This window comes from Nerophis ophidion, linkage group LG12 (assembly GCF_033978795.1).
Source record: "Nerophis ophidion isolate RoL-2023_Sa linkage group LG12, RoL_Noph_v1.0, whole genome shotgun sequence".
Lineage (NCBI taxonomy): Eukaryota > Metazoa > Chordata > Actinopteri > Syngnathiformes > Syngnathidae > Nerophis > Nerophis ophidion.
This window is the reverse complement of record NC_084622.1, coordinates 31,627,306-31,640,504: the sequence shown is the minus strand read 5'-3', so window position 1 is coordinate 31,640,504 and position 13,199 is coordinate 31,627,306. Positions and strand designations below refer to the sequence as shown.

General features: G+C 43.9%; 1 protein-coding gene across 1 annotated transcript in view; it reads left to right on the top strand.

The window, feature by feature from the left end:
* LOC133562836 (dual specificity tyrosine-phosphorylation-regulated kinase 4-like) overlaps nucleotides 1-13,199 on the top strand; it is a 48,630-nt gene that overhangs the window by 12,960 nt on the left and 22,471 nt on the right. The window contains exons 3-4 of the mRNA XM_061916646.1: nucleotides 4,447-4,562; nucleotides 4,632-4,801. Of these exons, the coding sequence (XP_061772630.1) occupies nucleotides 4,447-4,562; nucleotides 4,632-4,801 (286 nt within the window). The remainder of the gene's footprint in view (nucleotides 1-4,446; nucleotides 4,563-4,631; nucleotides 4,802-13,199) is intronic.

Below are 13,199 nucleotides of genomic sequence, written 5' to 3'. Positions count from 1 at the left end.
GGCCATTTGTTTTTGGTGACTTTATATACTCTGGACTTAGACGTTGAGTCCCCGACATACATGGCGGACAATACTGATACAGTCTGTGTTGCCAATCCAAAAGTGTTCGCCGTTTTCCGTAGTCTTCCCTCGACGGCCAGGTAATACAAAGCACATCCACGGGAGCCCAAATTCTCATTGACTCTCCTTCGACAAATGGACAAAGTTTTTTCCGTAAGTAGAATCCCAGCTGACCTGGACAATCGAAAGTTCTCTTGCCGTCTGAGTAGTGTTGTATCCGATATAGCTGCGATAGCTTTCTCTTAAGGCAGTGATTTTCAACCTTTTTTGAGCCCCGGCACACTTTTTACATTTACGAAATCCTGCGGCACACCACCAACCAAAATGACAAAAAAATGACACTTTTAATACATATAGTTATTAATATAGTTTCTAAATATATTTATACTCACCTAGTGTGAAACCTGGGCCATTTTCGATGAACACAAAATAGATATCCTGGCAGAAATGGTAGAAAGACACACACAAAGCTCTTCCTCAACAGCTCTAAGGCTCTCTCTTTTTTTTAGTTTTTATCGCAGTCAAGCTTGAGAATCTCAGCTCACATAGATATGTGGTTGAAAACGGGAGCAATGTCAAAATGGCTTTGTTGGCCAAAATGGGGAACTCCTTGGCAACAGATAACCAAAAACTTGTCAGGTTGAGTTGGTGACGAACCCCAAAATGCAGAGAAAGTGGCAGGCATTGAGCAGGAAAACATAGTTTAATGTCAAAAAATGGAAGGCAAAACCCAAACCAGAAAAACAGGAGACATGTAGCAGGAACAAGAATCGAACCAAGGAACAGCTCACAAGCGACGAGGTACCACGGAGAACTGGAGACAGAAAGCAGTCCACGGCATAAGACAACGACAAGTCATAATGACCATCCAGCACAGACTGAATGGGAAGGCAGGTTCAAATAGCACCTGGCTGATTAACACCAGGTGTGGCCAGGTGCCAATCAGCCACAGCTAAGGGGACACAGCACTCAGGGAGACAAACAGGAAACAGAACCAAAACTAGAGCGCTGACAGGAAATACTACACACAGAGGAAAAACTAAAACACAACCAAACTGTCAGGGGCAAGCCTGACAAAACTGTCCAAAGGAAGATCAGCAAAGTTTAGCTTTAAACGCCGATATTGTTTCAGTTCAATGAGTTCCTCTTGCTCCTTTAAAATTATGTCCTTACCAGCAATGGATGCTGAGCTGTATGGGTCCCTGACTCAGTCTGTGAAGGCTGAAGAGAAATAAAATAACAACTTCTTCTCAAGAGTTTTCATATGTGTGCCAATCACTTCGCAAATTGCAGCAGTGTTGCCATCATGCAGTTTCTCGGTGAATGGGAACATCTCAAGGTTGCCACGCTGCACATGTTGTTACCAGAGCTGCACCTTTAAACGGAATCGATTCATTTTATCAGTGCTTGTAAGCAGATTTTCATTTCGGCCTTTTCATCCAGATGATGAAATATATCAGCCAGGTATGCCAGCTTTGCACACCACTCATTACTTGCAAGCAGCTTTGAGTAATCAGACCTCTCTTTTGTCAGAAATACATTAAGTTCCTCTCGCATCTCATACACACGGGCAAGCACTTTGCCGCGCGACGTGTGGAGCAAAAAGACTTTATGTTCCGCTCTCATTTCCTCACACAAAAACGCAAATGAGCGACATTTCAAAGGTCGCGTCTTCACAAAGTTCACTATGCGCACAACATCATCCAACACAGGAGCTAGATCTGCTGGTAAGGATCTTTGCAACGAGTGCCTCACGGTGCAAAAACTGTAACAATAACATCCGGGTTTCTTTCTTTGACCCTACTTATGAAGCCTATGACGCGCCCGAGCATGGTTGCGGCTCAACCTGTGCAGTTTTCCCACGAAAGCCCGCTTTTGTCAAAATATTCCAACGTGGCCCAAAATATTTCCTCTCCTGTTGATTTTTCTGGCAGTGCTTTGCAAAATCGTAAGTTTTGTTTAATGGCTTCTCCATCCACAAAACGCACGTTGGCCAAGAGCTGACAATGTCCATTAATATCTGGTGACTCATCAATTTGCAAGGCAAATTTATTACAGATGCGCATCTTTTCCAAAACAACAGTTTCCATGTCCGCAGACATGTCATCGATACGTCTGGCAATTGTGTTATCTGAGAGGCACTTTAGCGATCTCTTTGGCCGAGCATCTCATTTACAATGGCTTTTCAAGCTGGCAGTATTAATGTTTCTGCCACAGTGAGGGACTTTATTGATTTAGCTACGAGTTCAGCAACAAGGTAGCTAACTTTGAGGGCTCTCTCGTTTACCTTTATGGTTTTTCTCAGAAAAGGTACCTGTTTCTCATTGTTGGTACGTAAGCGTACAAAATAATCCGTCGGCTTGTTTTGAACAGAAGGGTGTTTCGTTTGGAGATGGCGTTTAAGCTTGCTTGGCACCATGGCGCTATTGGATAGCTTCTCACCACACACCAAGCACTGTGGAGTCAGTACTGTCGCATCCCCGGCGAAAGTAAATCCAAATGAAAGATAGCTTTCTCTGTATTGCCTCGAGCTCACCTTCTTGTCTTTTTAATTTTGTCGACCACTAATACTGAGGCCTTCATCTGGGTCAAAATTTTGTCCAGGACCCTGTCCAGCATTTACATTTTCCCTTCTCAAAAACTTCTCCATCACTGTCACTTGCTCGCCTCCTCTTGCTGCGATCCCACACTGTCACTGTCACGTGTCATGCAGCACTAACGTCCCACGGCACACCTGAGATCTCTCACGGCACACTGGTTGAAAATCACTGTCTTATGGTATTCACGTGTGATTTCCGAAAGCGTCTGTACAGATGGAAGGAGAAACACGGGCATGTCCAGATGACTCGCCTCCATATTTCCAGTGCTTTGCTCCGAGTTACGAAACCGCATTCTTTCTGACGTCACTTCCTGTGTGGGGCGCGGCCTTTCTGGTGTCACTTCCTCTCCGAACTCAGTTTGTAAACGATCAGTGAGTCCATACAAAGCAAAGAGCCAGAAATTCAAGAATTGTCCGAGAAGGAGGACCTTAAACGATAGTTTAGTATGGCTGAAACAGGGCTGAGGCTAAATAATTATTTGTTTAAGGGGTTATTAGGCTTAGTGTAGACATAGCCTCAGAAAAGTAGCGTCAGATTTACCGCCTGTCCGAGCACCCACTGGCAGAAATGTAGATCGGCGCCTATGGTGTCACTATCGGGTCGCATAATGATGCTCCCAGGATGCAAAAAGGACGACCCCGGCTAGGACTTGCAGGTAAGGACTTGATTTAAGAATAAAACAACACAAAACAGGTACAAAGCAGAAAACAGACGGATGGGATAAGGTGGTGAGCGCATCGGAAGCTAAGGCTACAACTTAGCACAGACCATAATCGCTAGCTGAGGCTAGAAGACAAGCAAAAACCTATGTAGCAGTCGCGTGACGCAAATACAGAAGCCAGACTGATTGACTGGAAAAGGCAGGCTTATATAATGTCAATGATTACAAACAGGTGCGCGTCCGGAACACAAGCGGCAGATGAGGGGGGGGGGGGTCGCTGGAGCCTATCTCAGCTGCATTCGGGCGGTATGCGGGGTACACCCTGGACACGTCGCCACCTCATCCCAGGGCCACCACAGATAGACAGACAACATTCAAACTCACATTCACACACTAGGGCCAATTTAGTGTTGCCAATAAACCTATCCCCAGGTGCATTTAATTGGAGGTGGGAGGAAGCCGGAGTTCTAGGGGGGACCCACCCAGTTACGGGGAGAACATGCAAACTCCACAAAGAAAGATCCCGAGCTCAGGACCTTTGTATTGTGAGGCAGATGCACTGACCCCTCTACCACCGTGCTTTGGCCCCTTACTGGCTTATTCAGTATTCCATTCAATTTCGCAAAATGATTGCCGAGCAAACAGACGAGTTTGGTATATGCAATGCTTGGCCGTACGATAACTAAGATGGTCAAAAAAATCCTTATGAAAATTTTGGTCAAGACCCAAATGATATGAAAATTTGGGCGTACGAAAACCGAGGTACTATGAGTGTATTTAATAGAGCTCAGTGATAGCTAACTTCAATAGGTTTTGTCAAATATACATTTCAGAACAGATAAGGAATTTGTTCGGAGAATCATGAACATGTTAAACCAACTTTTGTAATTTTTAGATTCTTCCCATCTCAAGAAATAACAAGGACCACCTAAAGTCAGTAAAATGTGCTGAAAATGTTCACAAATGCCCTCCCCAGACATCACCGCCAATAAAGCCTCAAAAAAACGGATTTGGGTTGATATGTCACAAAGTCAGCTCCACACAGAACTATTCGCATCGACAAGGAATGTCCAAACCCTCTACTAAGGTCTGTCCAACCAGTATTTCCCATTTATACTGTATCAGTGCAAGCTGTCAGGTTTTATACGCTCAATGTTCTTTATGTATCTTTATTCAGACATGCAAAAAAATCATCAAGAACAAGCTCTTCACTTTCACTTTACCCAGTATGACGTGTGAAAGTAAGGTTTTTGTTGTACCAGAACTTTTCTATGTCTTTGTGAAACTTACTGTGTTATTCTGTAATGCAGGTGTTCTAAAAAATACCAAGCGATACCTGACGCTATATGAGCAGATGGAAATAAAAGACTACAAAAAAATCTGGTACATCGGAAAAAAGGAAAGTAAAATTCAGAGCCGGACACAGACTGTATCGGAGGAAGCCGAGTCCTTTGATGATGACCAAGGGTTCTATAAAGCAGTAAGTCTGGATGTTTTTCTGTTGCCAGCAGTTTTTTATTTCAGTGTACAATATCTGTGATTTTTGATTTACCGTATTAGCCGGACTATAAGGCACACTTAAAATTATTTTTTTCCCTCAAAACTCAACAGTGTGCCTTATAACCCGGTGCGCCTAATGTACGGATTAAATCTGTTTTTTCTAACCGAGCTCGAAGCAACTTTATTTGGTACATTGTGTAATGATAAGTGTGACCAGTAGATGGCAGTCGCACATAAGAGATATGTGTAGAATGCACTATGATGGCAGTAAACTACACCAACTTTTTACATGTTCCGTTACAAATAAAGAACATTATACACTGCGCTCGAAAATTTATCAAAATGTTTTAGTACGACTTTGGTAAACTATGAAGCCGCACCGCTTAATGTGCTTCAGCAAATAAGTATTATTATGGTGTGTGTATAAGGTAAGACATATTATTTGGCGTTTTGTTTCGCAATATTACGGAAAAGCAACTTTTCTTACCTTCTGGGACCTGCTGATCTGTATTTGGGAAATGCATTAATCCTGAAAAATTTCGCATTTCTGCCTTTGTAATCTGTGCCGACACCATAGTCGATAAGATTCTTCTTATTCTCTATTTTCTTGTTATGGGACATTACTGCACTGTGTGGTATGCCCACACTTACTGTACATCCTCTACTACAGTTTTAAACTTTTTTATAGCTAACTTTTATTACCTATTCTGTGTTGTATGTGAAACATTCCTAGTTTGTGCACCTGTTCTCAAACAATGGCAATAAAACTTTTCAGATTCTGATTCATCCTCCATTTCTAATATAATGTTGTATAAAGTTCTTACTTATATCTATTAGTAAACTCGCCATGAAAGTGCTAAAACATACCGGTGTCGTGAGTTTGGATTACTCACCCAAGGAACTTTAGTTATTAGAGTTCCGGTAGGACGTTTTTTCACGGGACACATTTCCTGTGTTGTTGTTTTTGGAAGAGGAGATGCTACTCCATTATTGATTTAAGTAAAGTCTGAATGTCAATAAAACATCTTTTAACACCTCTTCAGCGCCCCTCCTTGCACGCTACAACGCTACAACAAAGATGACGGCGCATCCTGAAGCGACTGTTAGAAAGAGGCTTGAAGATTATCTGTAAAACATAATTTATGCAACATTTTGACCAATGACCACCATTACATGTAATGTCGACCACAAGGAAGTGTTTTCCGTTTAGAAAAAAAAAAAAAGACTACTTTAAAGTGCCTTATAATCCGGTGCGCCTTTAATATATATTAAAAAGATAAAAAACAGACCATTCATTGGCAGTCCATCCATCCATCCATCCATCCATCATCTTCCGCTTATCCAAGGTCGGGTCGCGGGGGCAGCAGCCTAAGCAGGGAAGCCCAGACTTCCCTATCTCCAGCCACTTTGTCTAGCTCTTCCCGGGGGATCCCGAGGCGTTCCCAGGCCAGCCGGGAGACATAGTCTTCCCAACGTGTCCTGGGTCTTCCCCGTGGCCTCCTACCAGCTGGACGTGCCCTAAACACAACCCTAGGGAGGCGTTCGGGTGGCATCCTGACCAGATGCCCGAACCACCTCATCTGGCTCCTCTCGATGTGGAGGAGCAGCGGCTTTACGTTGAGCTCCTCCCGGATGGCAGAGCTTCTCACCCTATCTCTAAGGGAGAGACCCGCCACACGGCGGAGGAAACTCATTTCGGCCGCTTGTACCCGTGATCTTATCCTTTCGGTCATGACCCAAAGCTCATGACCATAGGTGAGGATGGGAACGTAGATCGACCGGTAAATTGAGAGCTTTGCCTTCCGGCTCAGCTCCTTTTTTCACCACAACGGATCGATACAACGTCCGCATTACTGAAGACGCCGCACCGATCCGCCTGTCGATCTCACGATCCACTCTTCCCCCACTCGTGAACAAGACTCCTAGGTACTTGAACTCCTCCACTTGGGGCAGGGTCTCCCCCCCAACCCGGAGATGGCACTCCACCCTTTTCCGGGCGAGAACCATGGACTCGGACTTGGAGGTGCTGATTCTCATTCCGGTCGCTTCATACTCGGCTGCGAACCGATCCAGTGAGAGCTGAAGATCCCGGCCAGATGAAGCCATCAGGACTACATCATCTGCAAAAAGCAGAGACCTAATCCCGTGGCCACCAAACCGGATCCCCTCAACGCCTTGGCTGCGCCTAGAAATTCTGTCCATAAAAGTTATGAACAGAATCGGTGACAAAGGACAGCCTTGGTGGAGTCCAACCCTCACTGGAAACGTGTCCGACTTATTGCCAGCAAAGCGGACCAAGCTCTGGCACTGATCATACAGGGAGCGGACTGCCACAATAAGACAGTCCGGTACCCCATACTCTCTGAGCACTCCCCACAGGACTTCCCGAGGGACACGGTCGAATGCCTTCTCCAAGTCCACAAAGCACATGTAGACTGGTTGGGCAAACTCCCATGCACCCTCAAAAACCCTGCCGAGAGTATAGAGCTGGTCCACAGTTCCACGACCAGGACGAAAACCACACTGTTCCTCCTGAATCCGAGGTTCGACTCTCCGGCGAAGCCTCCTCTCCAGTACACCTGAATAAACCTTACCGGGAAGGCTGAGGAGTGTGATCCCGCGATAGTTGGAACACACCCTCCGGTCCCCCTTCTTAAAGAGAGGGACCACCATCCCGGTCTGCCAATCCAGAGGTACCGCCCCCGATGTCCACGCGATGCTGCAGAGTCTTGTCAACCAAGACAGCCCCACAGCATCCAGAGCCTTAAAGAACTCCGGGCGGATCTCATCTACCCCTGGGGCCTTGCTGCAGCTCCTCTCTGAGCTGCTACCTTACCGTGGTAGAGGAGTTTGCGTGTCCCAATGATCCTAGGAACTATGTTGTCTGGGGGCTTTCATGCCCCCTGGTAGGGTCTCCCAAGACAAACAGGTCCTAGGTGAGTGATCAGACAAAGAGCAGCTCAAAGACTTCTATGGAATTACAACAAAATGAAGTCAGATTTCCCTCGCCAGGACGCGGGTCACCGGGGCCCCGCCCTGGAGCCAGGCCCGGAGTTGGGGCACGATGGCGAGCGCCTGGTGGCCGGGCCTGTACCCATGGGGCCCGGCCGGGCACAGCCCGAAGAGGCAACGTGGGTCATCCCTCCAATGGGCTCACCACTCATAGGAGGGGCCATAGAGGTCGGGTGCATTGTGAGCTGGGCGGCAGCCGAAGGTAGGGCACTTGGCGGTCCGATCCTCGGCTACAGAAGCTAGCTCTTGGGACGTGGAACGTTCATTGGCAGTGCGCCTTATAATCCGGTGCGCCCTCTGGTCCGGAAAATACGGTAGTTCATGAGAGGTCGTGCTTGTGCATGAGTGTCATGCAACTAATAAGGATAGATTGGGTGTTACAAAAAGCCATATATTATATTTGGGACTGTGTGAGTGTTGCCAGCACTGAGAAGCTGCGGTTGCATTTAAGGAAATATGAACTCCAACTCGAAGTATAGCATGAAGACAGTTTTCCAACATGGCCAAACACCTCAAAATGCAAATGCTTTACTGAAGAAGAAGATTCAGGCGCTGGAGTGTCCAAGTATTTCTTCAGATCAGAACCAAACATCATCATTTCATGCTCATAAACTTAGATTGGTCAGATCTCGTCTAAATGCTGGTGCCAATTGGCAAACAATTTGGTACTTAAAGGGCCATAAGTACTGGGTGCGACAACATTTCAAATGCAAAATATCTTAAAACAATCAATGCCATTTTAAAGACCTTGGGGGAAAAATCCAATGATACTTACAACATTGTGATAGGCCAAATATTAAGGGAGCTATGCGTTTTTGAAATGAAAGAATTAGTCTCTTTTTTTGTCTTGAATAAATCAATTAGGACAACAGAAATGTGTGACTTGTATTTTGAAAAATAAACCTCAAAACATAGCTCCCTTTTTGTGTGTCATAAGTGTATGATATGAAATGCAAATAGATTAGTTCAGAAACCCCTCAAAATCACTTATAAATTACTTTATTTAAAGACAGACTTAGACTTCCTTTTTATGATTACAATTTTGTTGCATTAGTTCGTTGTAGTGCAGGATAAAAAATAAGGTTCAGATATAAATAAATAGATTACTGTATAGATAAATATATTGCACTTTTGCATATGCATCCAGGTTTATGGATGTATGTCTGTATATTCTGGCGAGTGAATCCATTTTCGGGGGGAACTGAGGGGATTATTATGATGCATTCAAGAGTCTTACTGCCTGAGGGAAGAAGCTGTTACAGAACCTGGAGGTTCTGCTTTGGAGACTGCGGAACCTCTTTCTAGAGTCTATTTAGTTAATTTGCGGAAAGAAAATACTTACAATATGAACATACTGTTTTGAATACAAACTGAATGGTTTGAAAACATAATAAAACACCAGTTAGAGCAAATAATTGAGCATAAGTATGATATGGTCCGACCAAAGTGGAGTTTTTCTGGACAAAATGCTACACAATTTTCATGATTTCTTGGCGGCGGCCTCGGACAGATTTAGCTAGCACTAAAACCATGTTCCAGTGCTCAGATTCAATATTTATTTATATAGCCCTAAATCACAAGTGTCTCAAAGGGCTGCACAAGCCACAACGACATCCTCGGTTCAGATCCCACATCAGGGCAAGGAAAAACTCAATCCAGTGGGATGACAATGAGAAAACCTTGGAAAAGGACCGCAATGGATGTCGAGTGAATCTGGCATAATATTGTGAAAGTCCGGTCCATAGTGGATCTAACATAATAGTGAGAGAGATTAACTTCATATTTCAGGCTTATAAGGACAGATATGTGTACAAAACATCTTTAAATAGAAGTAAAGCATTGCAAACTTATTTTCAGGTATTTTATATGATCTTCATATAAAAAAAATTCTGTATTGAGTAATGGCACTTTGAGAAATCAGACCTGGGAAATCAAAAGTCGAGGGACTTCCGGGAAATGTGAACTACGCCATCGACCTTTGCTCATCAAATAGTCCATAAATACCCCCCGATGTCGCACATCGCAAACCACCATGATCAAGCCATCACTGCTATGGTGACCAGTAGGTCAACTGCAGATTATCAGGTACCTACACAAAATGAAAAAATGTGCACAACTGCACCGGTATGTCTGTGCGGCATTCTCCCTATTGACTTAAAAGGGAAGGGAAGAACACATCTTTCTCTTGCATGCATTCTAATATGTAAATAAAGGTTAGCAAGAGGCAGCTAACAAGGCAAGTAAATATTTGATCTAGTCCCCCTATGAAGCGTTCCAAAAAAACCTCCATCAACATTTTATATACATGCTGTAAGTATATGTGGAATGTAGTAAAAGACACATTAATGATAACATGTAATATTTAGGTATTTTGCTCAATTTAAGCATGACCGGAACATATTAGTGGTGCATTGATTTCACAGAGCACATGGCAATGTTCGCTATTTCCTTTAACAAAAACTACTAATCATGGCAGGCTTCATGAGAGCCAACAATGACTACTTTGGGACAAACTAGCAAAAAAATGTTAGAAAAATCCAGGGCCCTATATTTTTAAGCCTGAAAATATGACGGATGACCTACAAGTTTCAGACACTGGGTGCTAAGCAAATCAAGCTATAGTGGAACACTAAGCATTATGCAGCAGTATTGATGAGTCTAAACAAGAAATACAAACCAAAAACATAATAAATCAATCGTTGAGTTCAGACCCAAAAATAGATATCTTTATTTTCCTTGTTTTGAGTTAATCCGTGTTTGTGGAGATTTTCATGAAACAGCCATCCATTGATAGTCTCAATTTAAAAAATGCATATTTATTACAGAAATTGAATTTTTGATTATTTTGTACAAACTTTGCAGCAAAAACAGATAACTCCAAACAACTCTTCTTTGCAAAACTGTCTAATCCTACATGGTGCAAGCCTGGCGCTAAAAATAAATGAAAATAACAGTTTTTCCAGAGGAATACCTATTCCATCACTGTAATGACTTAATTTTATCCAAACCAACACCTTTTTTTGGGTGATCCCTGGACATGACATCATTACACTGACAGCAAAGTAAACACACAGTATTCAGTTTACAACATTCAGTTCGTCGTTCCAGAGAGTAATAGCTTTTTGGCTCTCACGGACAGCTCAGATTTATCAGGACAGTGTCTCTTTTTGTGCCCAGTAGGAGCAGGACCCCCTCAAATAAATGTTTTTCCCCCTCAAATCAAAATGTTTGAAGTTGAGAAAGTACATTTTGTCACGCCAAGGAAATCATGTTTTTTTTTGGTCATGTTATGTTCTGTTTTTTGGACACTTGTTTCCTGTTTTGCACTTCCTGGTTTGTTTTTGTTACCATGCCAACTCATTAGTTTCAGCTGTCATATCACGCACCTGTTCCACCACTAATTATGTCACTCCTATTTAAGCCATTTTGTCTCTGTTCTTCGGCCTGGCAACTTTGTACTTACTAACTACCTATATACCTACACATTCCGTATTTATCTGCTTCATGCCTTGCTCCTCGTTTTTGTCCACGCCACGTAAGTTTTGTATTTATGCCACAGTGCAAGTGTTTTGTTTCATGTTTGTAGTTTGTAGCATGTATGCTAGTCTTTTGTTTTTTCATTAGCCAAGTTTGTTTTCCGCCCTCGTGCGCGCCCTTTGTTTGCCTTTTGTTGTAATCGGTTTGTTTAGTAATAAATTAACATGTACTCACGTTCATGCCTGGCTCGTCCCAAATTCCCTTTGCATCGAAGAAATAATCCTAGTCCAAGTCCTTGCTTGACACATTTTAATATACCCACATAATGTATATATTACAAGTTCACAAAATTAACCGCAGTAACGGAGAAATCCGCCAAAAAAGGGATACGCTACTGCACTCGTATTATATCATCTTCCCCCTTTTCTATCCATCACCTTGTCTGGGTCCAGGAGTCCAGTTGCACACAGACATACACCCTCCCCTCAGTTCTCAGTAAACCAATGTCAAAGAATTAAAATTGGGACGGAAAGTTCCATCCATCCATTTTCTACCACTTATTCCCTTTTTGGGGTCGCGGGGGGCGCTGGCGCCTATCTCAGCTTCAATCGGGCGGAAGGCGGGGTACACCCTGGACAAGTCGCCACCTCATCGCAGGGGACAGAAAGTTGTCAGAAGCAAAATCCATTCATATTTAATTTTGTCTTGTAAATGGGTGGGCCAAGTTCGGAATATATCCAATCACAGTTCTTCAATAGTGTAGAATATGTGAGAGGGTGGGGGATAAAGACGAAGCTTTTCTAAACCCTCTAAATAACCATCCAAAACCACCCGCCATCGATAGTCTACATACATATTGTGACATGAATATTAACCAAATATTAGCGATTTTGTTATTATAAGCACTAACGCAAACAATTTTTTTAGCGATGGTGTGGAGGTTGCCCTCCCGTGGGTACTCCGGTCCGCCAAGCATTGACACGAGAGCCCGGGTTTCAGGATACAACATGGGTTTATTTGCCATTATTTTGCTTTTCAGCATAAAGTGTCTCTCTCGCGCTCTCGCCCCAGCTCCATCAACGCCTCTTGTCCTGGCTGCCGCTTAAACAGAGCGACAGGTGATTAGATAATAAGGCCCACCTAGGCCATCTACGCATCTGTCGCTGACTTCGTGGCCCGTCCTGGCACACCCCGCTTCGCTGCAGGCCAGCAGGCCACGCCCCCCTCCACAGACGGATTGATAACACGCAGCTAAGTAGCTTTTCTGTGTGCCGGACGCGATGTCCTGCTGCTCCCGCATCATCATCCTAATTTCCATAGCCTCCTTCTTCCATCACTTCTATATATTTGTTTCTCTAGAAATGACTTATTGTGTCTCTTAAGTCGGTGCGTTGCAGTAACTTGCACCGCTGTAACTTACACTTTGTAGATCGCATTTTTTGTGGTTTCAAGTTGTGTTGCGGCTTCATCATGTTGTGTCGTTTGACTGTGTTGTGGCTTTTGCGATCGTGTTGTAGCTGAAAGTTATGACACAGACAACCAAACTCTAATACGACCTTATCCACTCGTGTGCCGTTTGCATTTGTTATGACCTTTCTCGATATCCATTTTTGTTTTGAAGACGCTGCAGACGGGAAAAGAGGTAACGTTTACCATTTTTATAATTACAAGTGCTAAACTTCATATAAGGTCTACTGTTCTTAAATCCATCCATCCATCCATCATCTTCCGCTTATCCGAGGTCGGGTCGCGGGGGCAACAGCCTAAGCAGGGAAACCCAGACTTCCCTCTGCCCAGCCACTTCGTCTAGCTCTTCCCGGGGGATCCCGAGGCGTTCCCAGGCCAGCCGGGAGACATAGTCTTCCCAACGTGTCCTGGGTCTTCCCCGT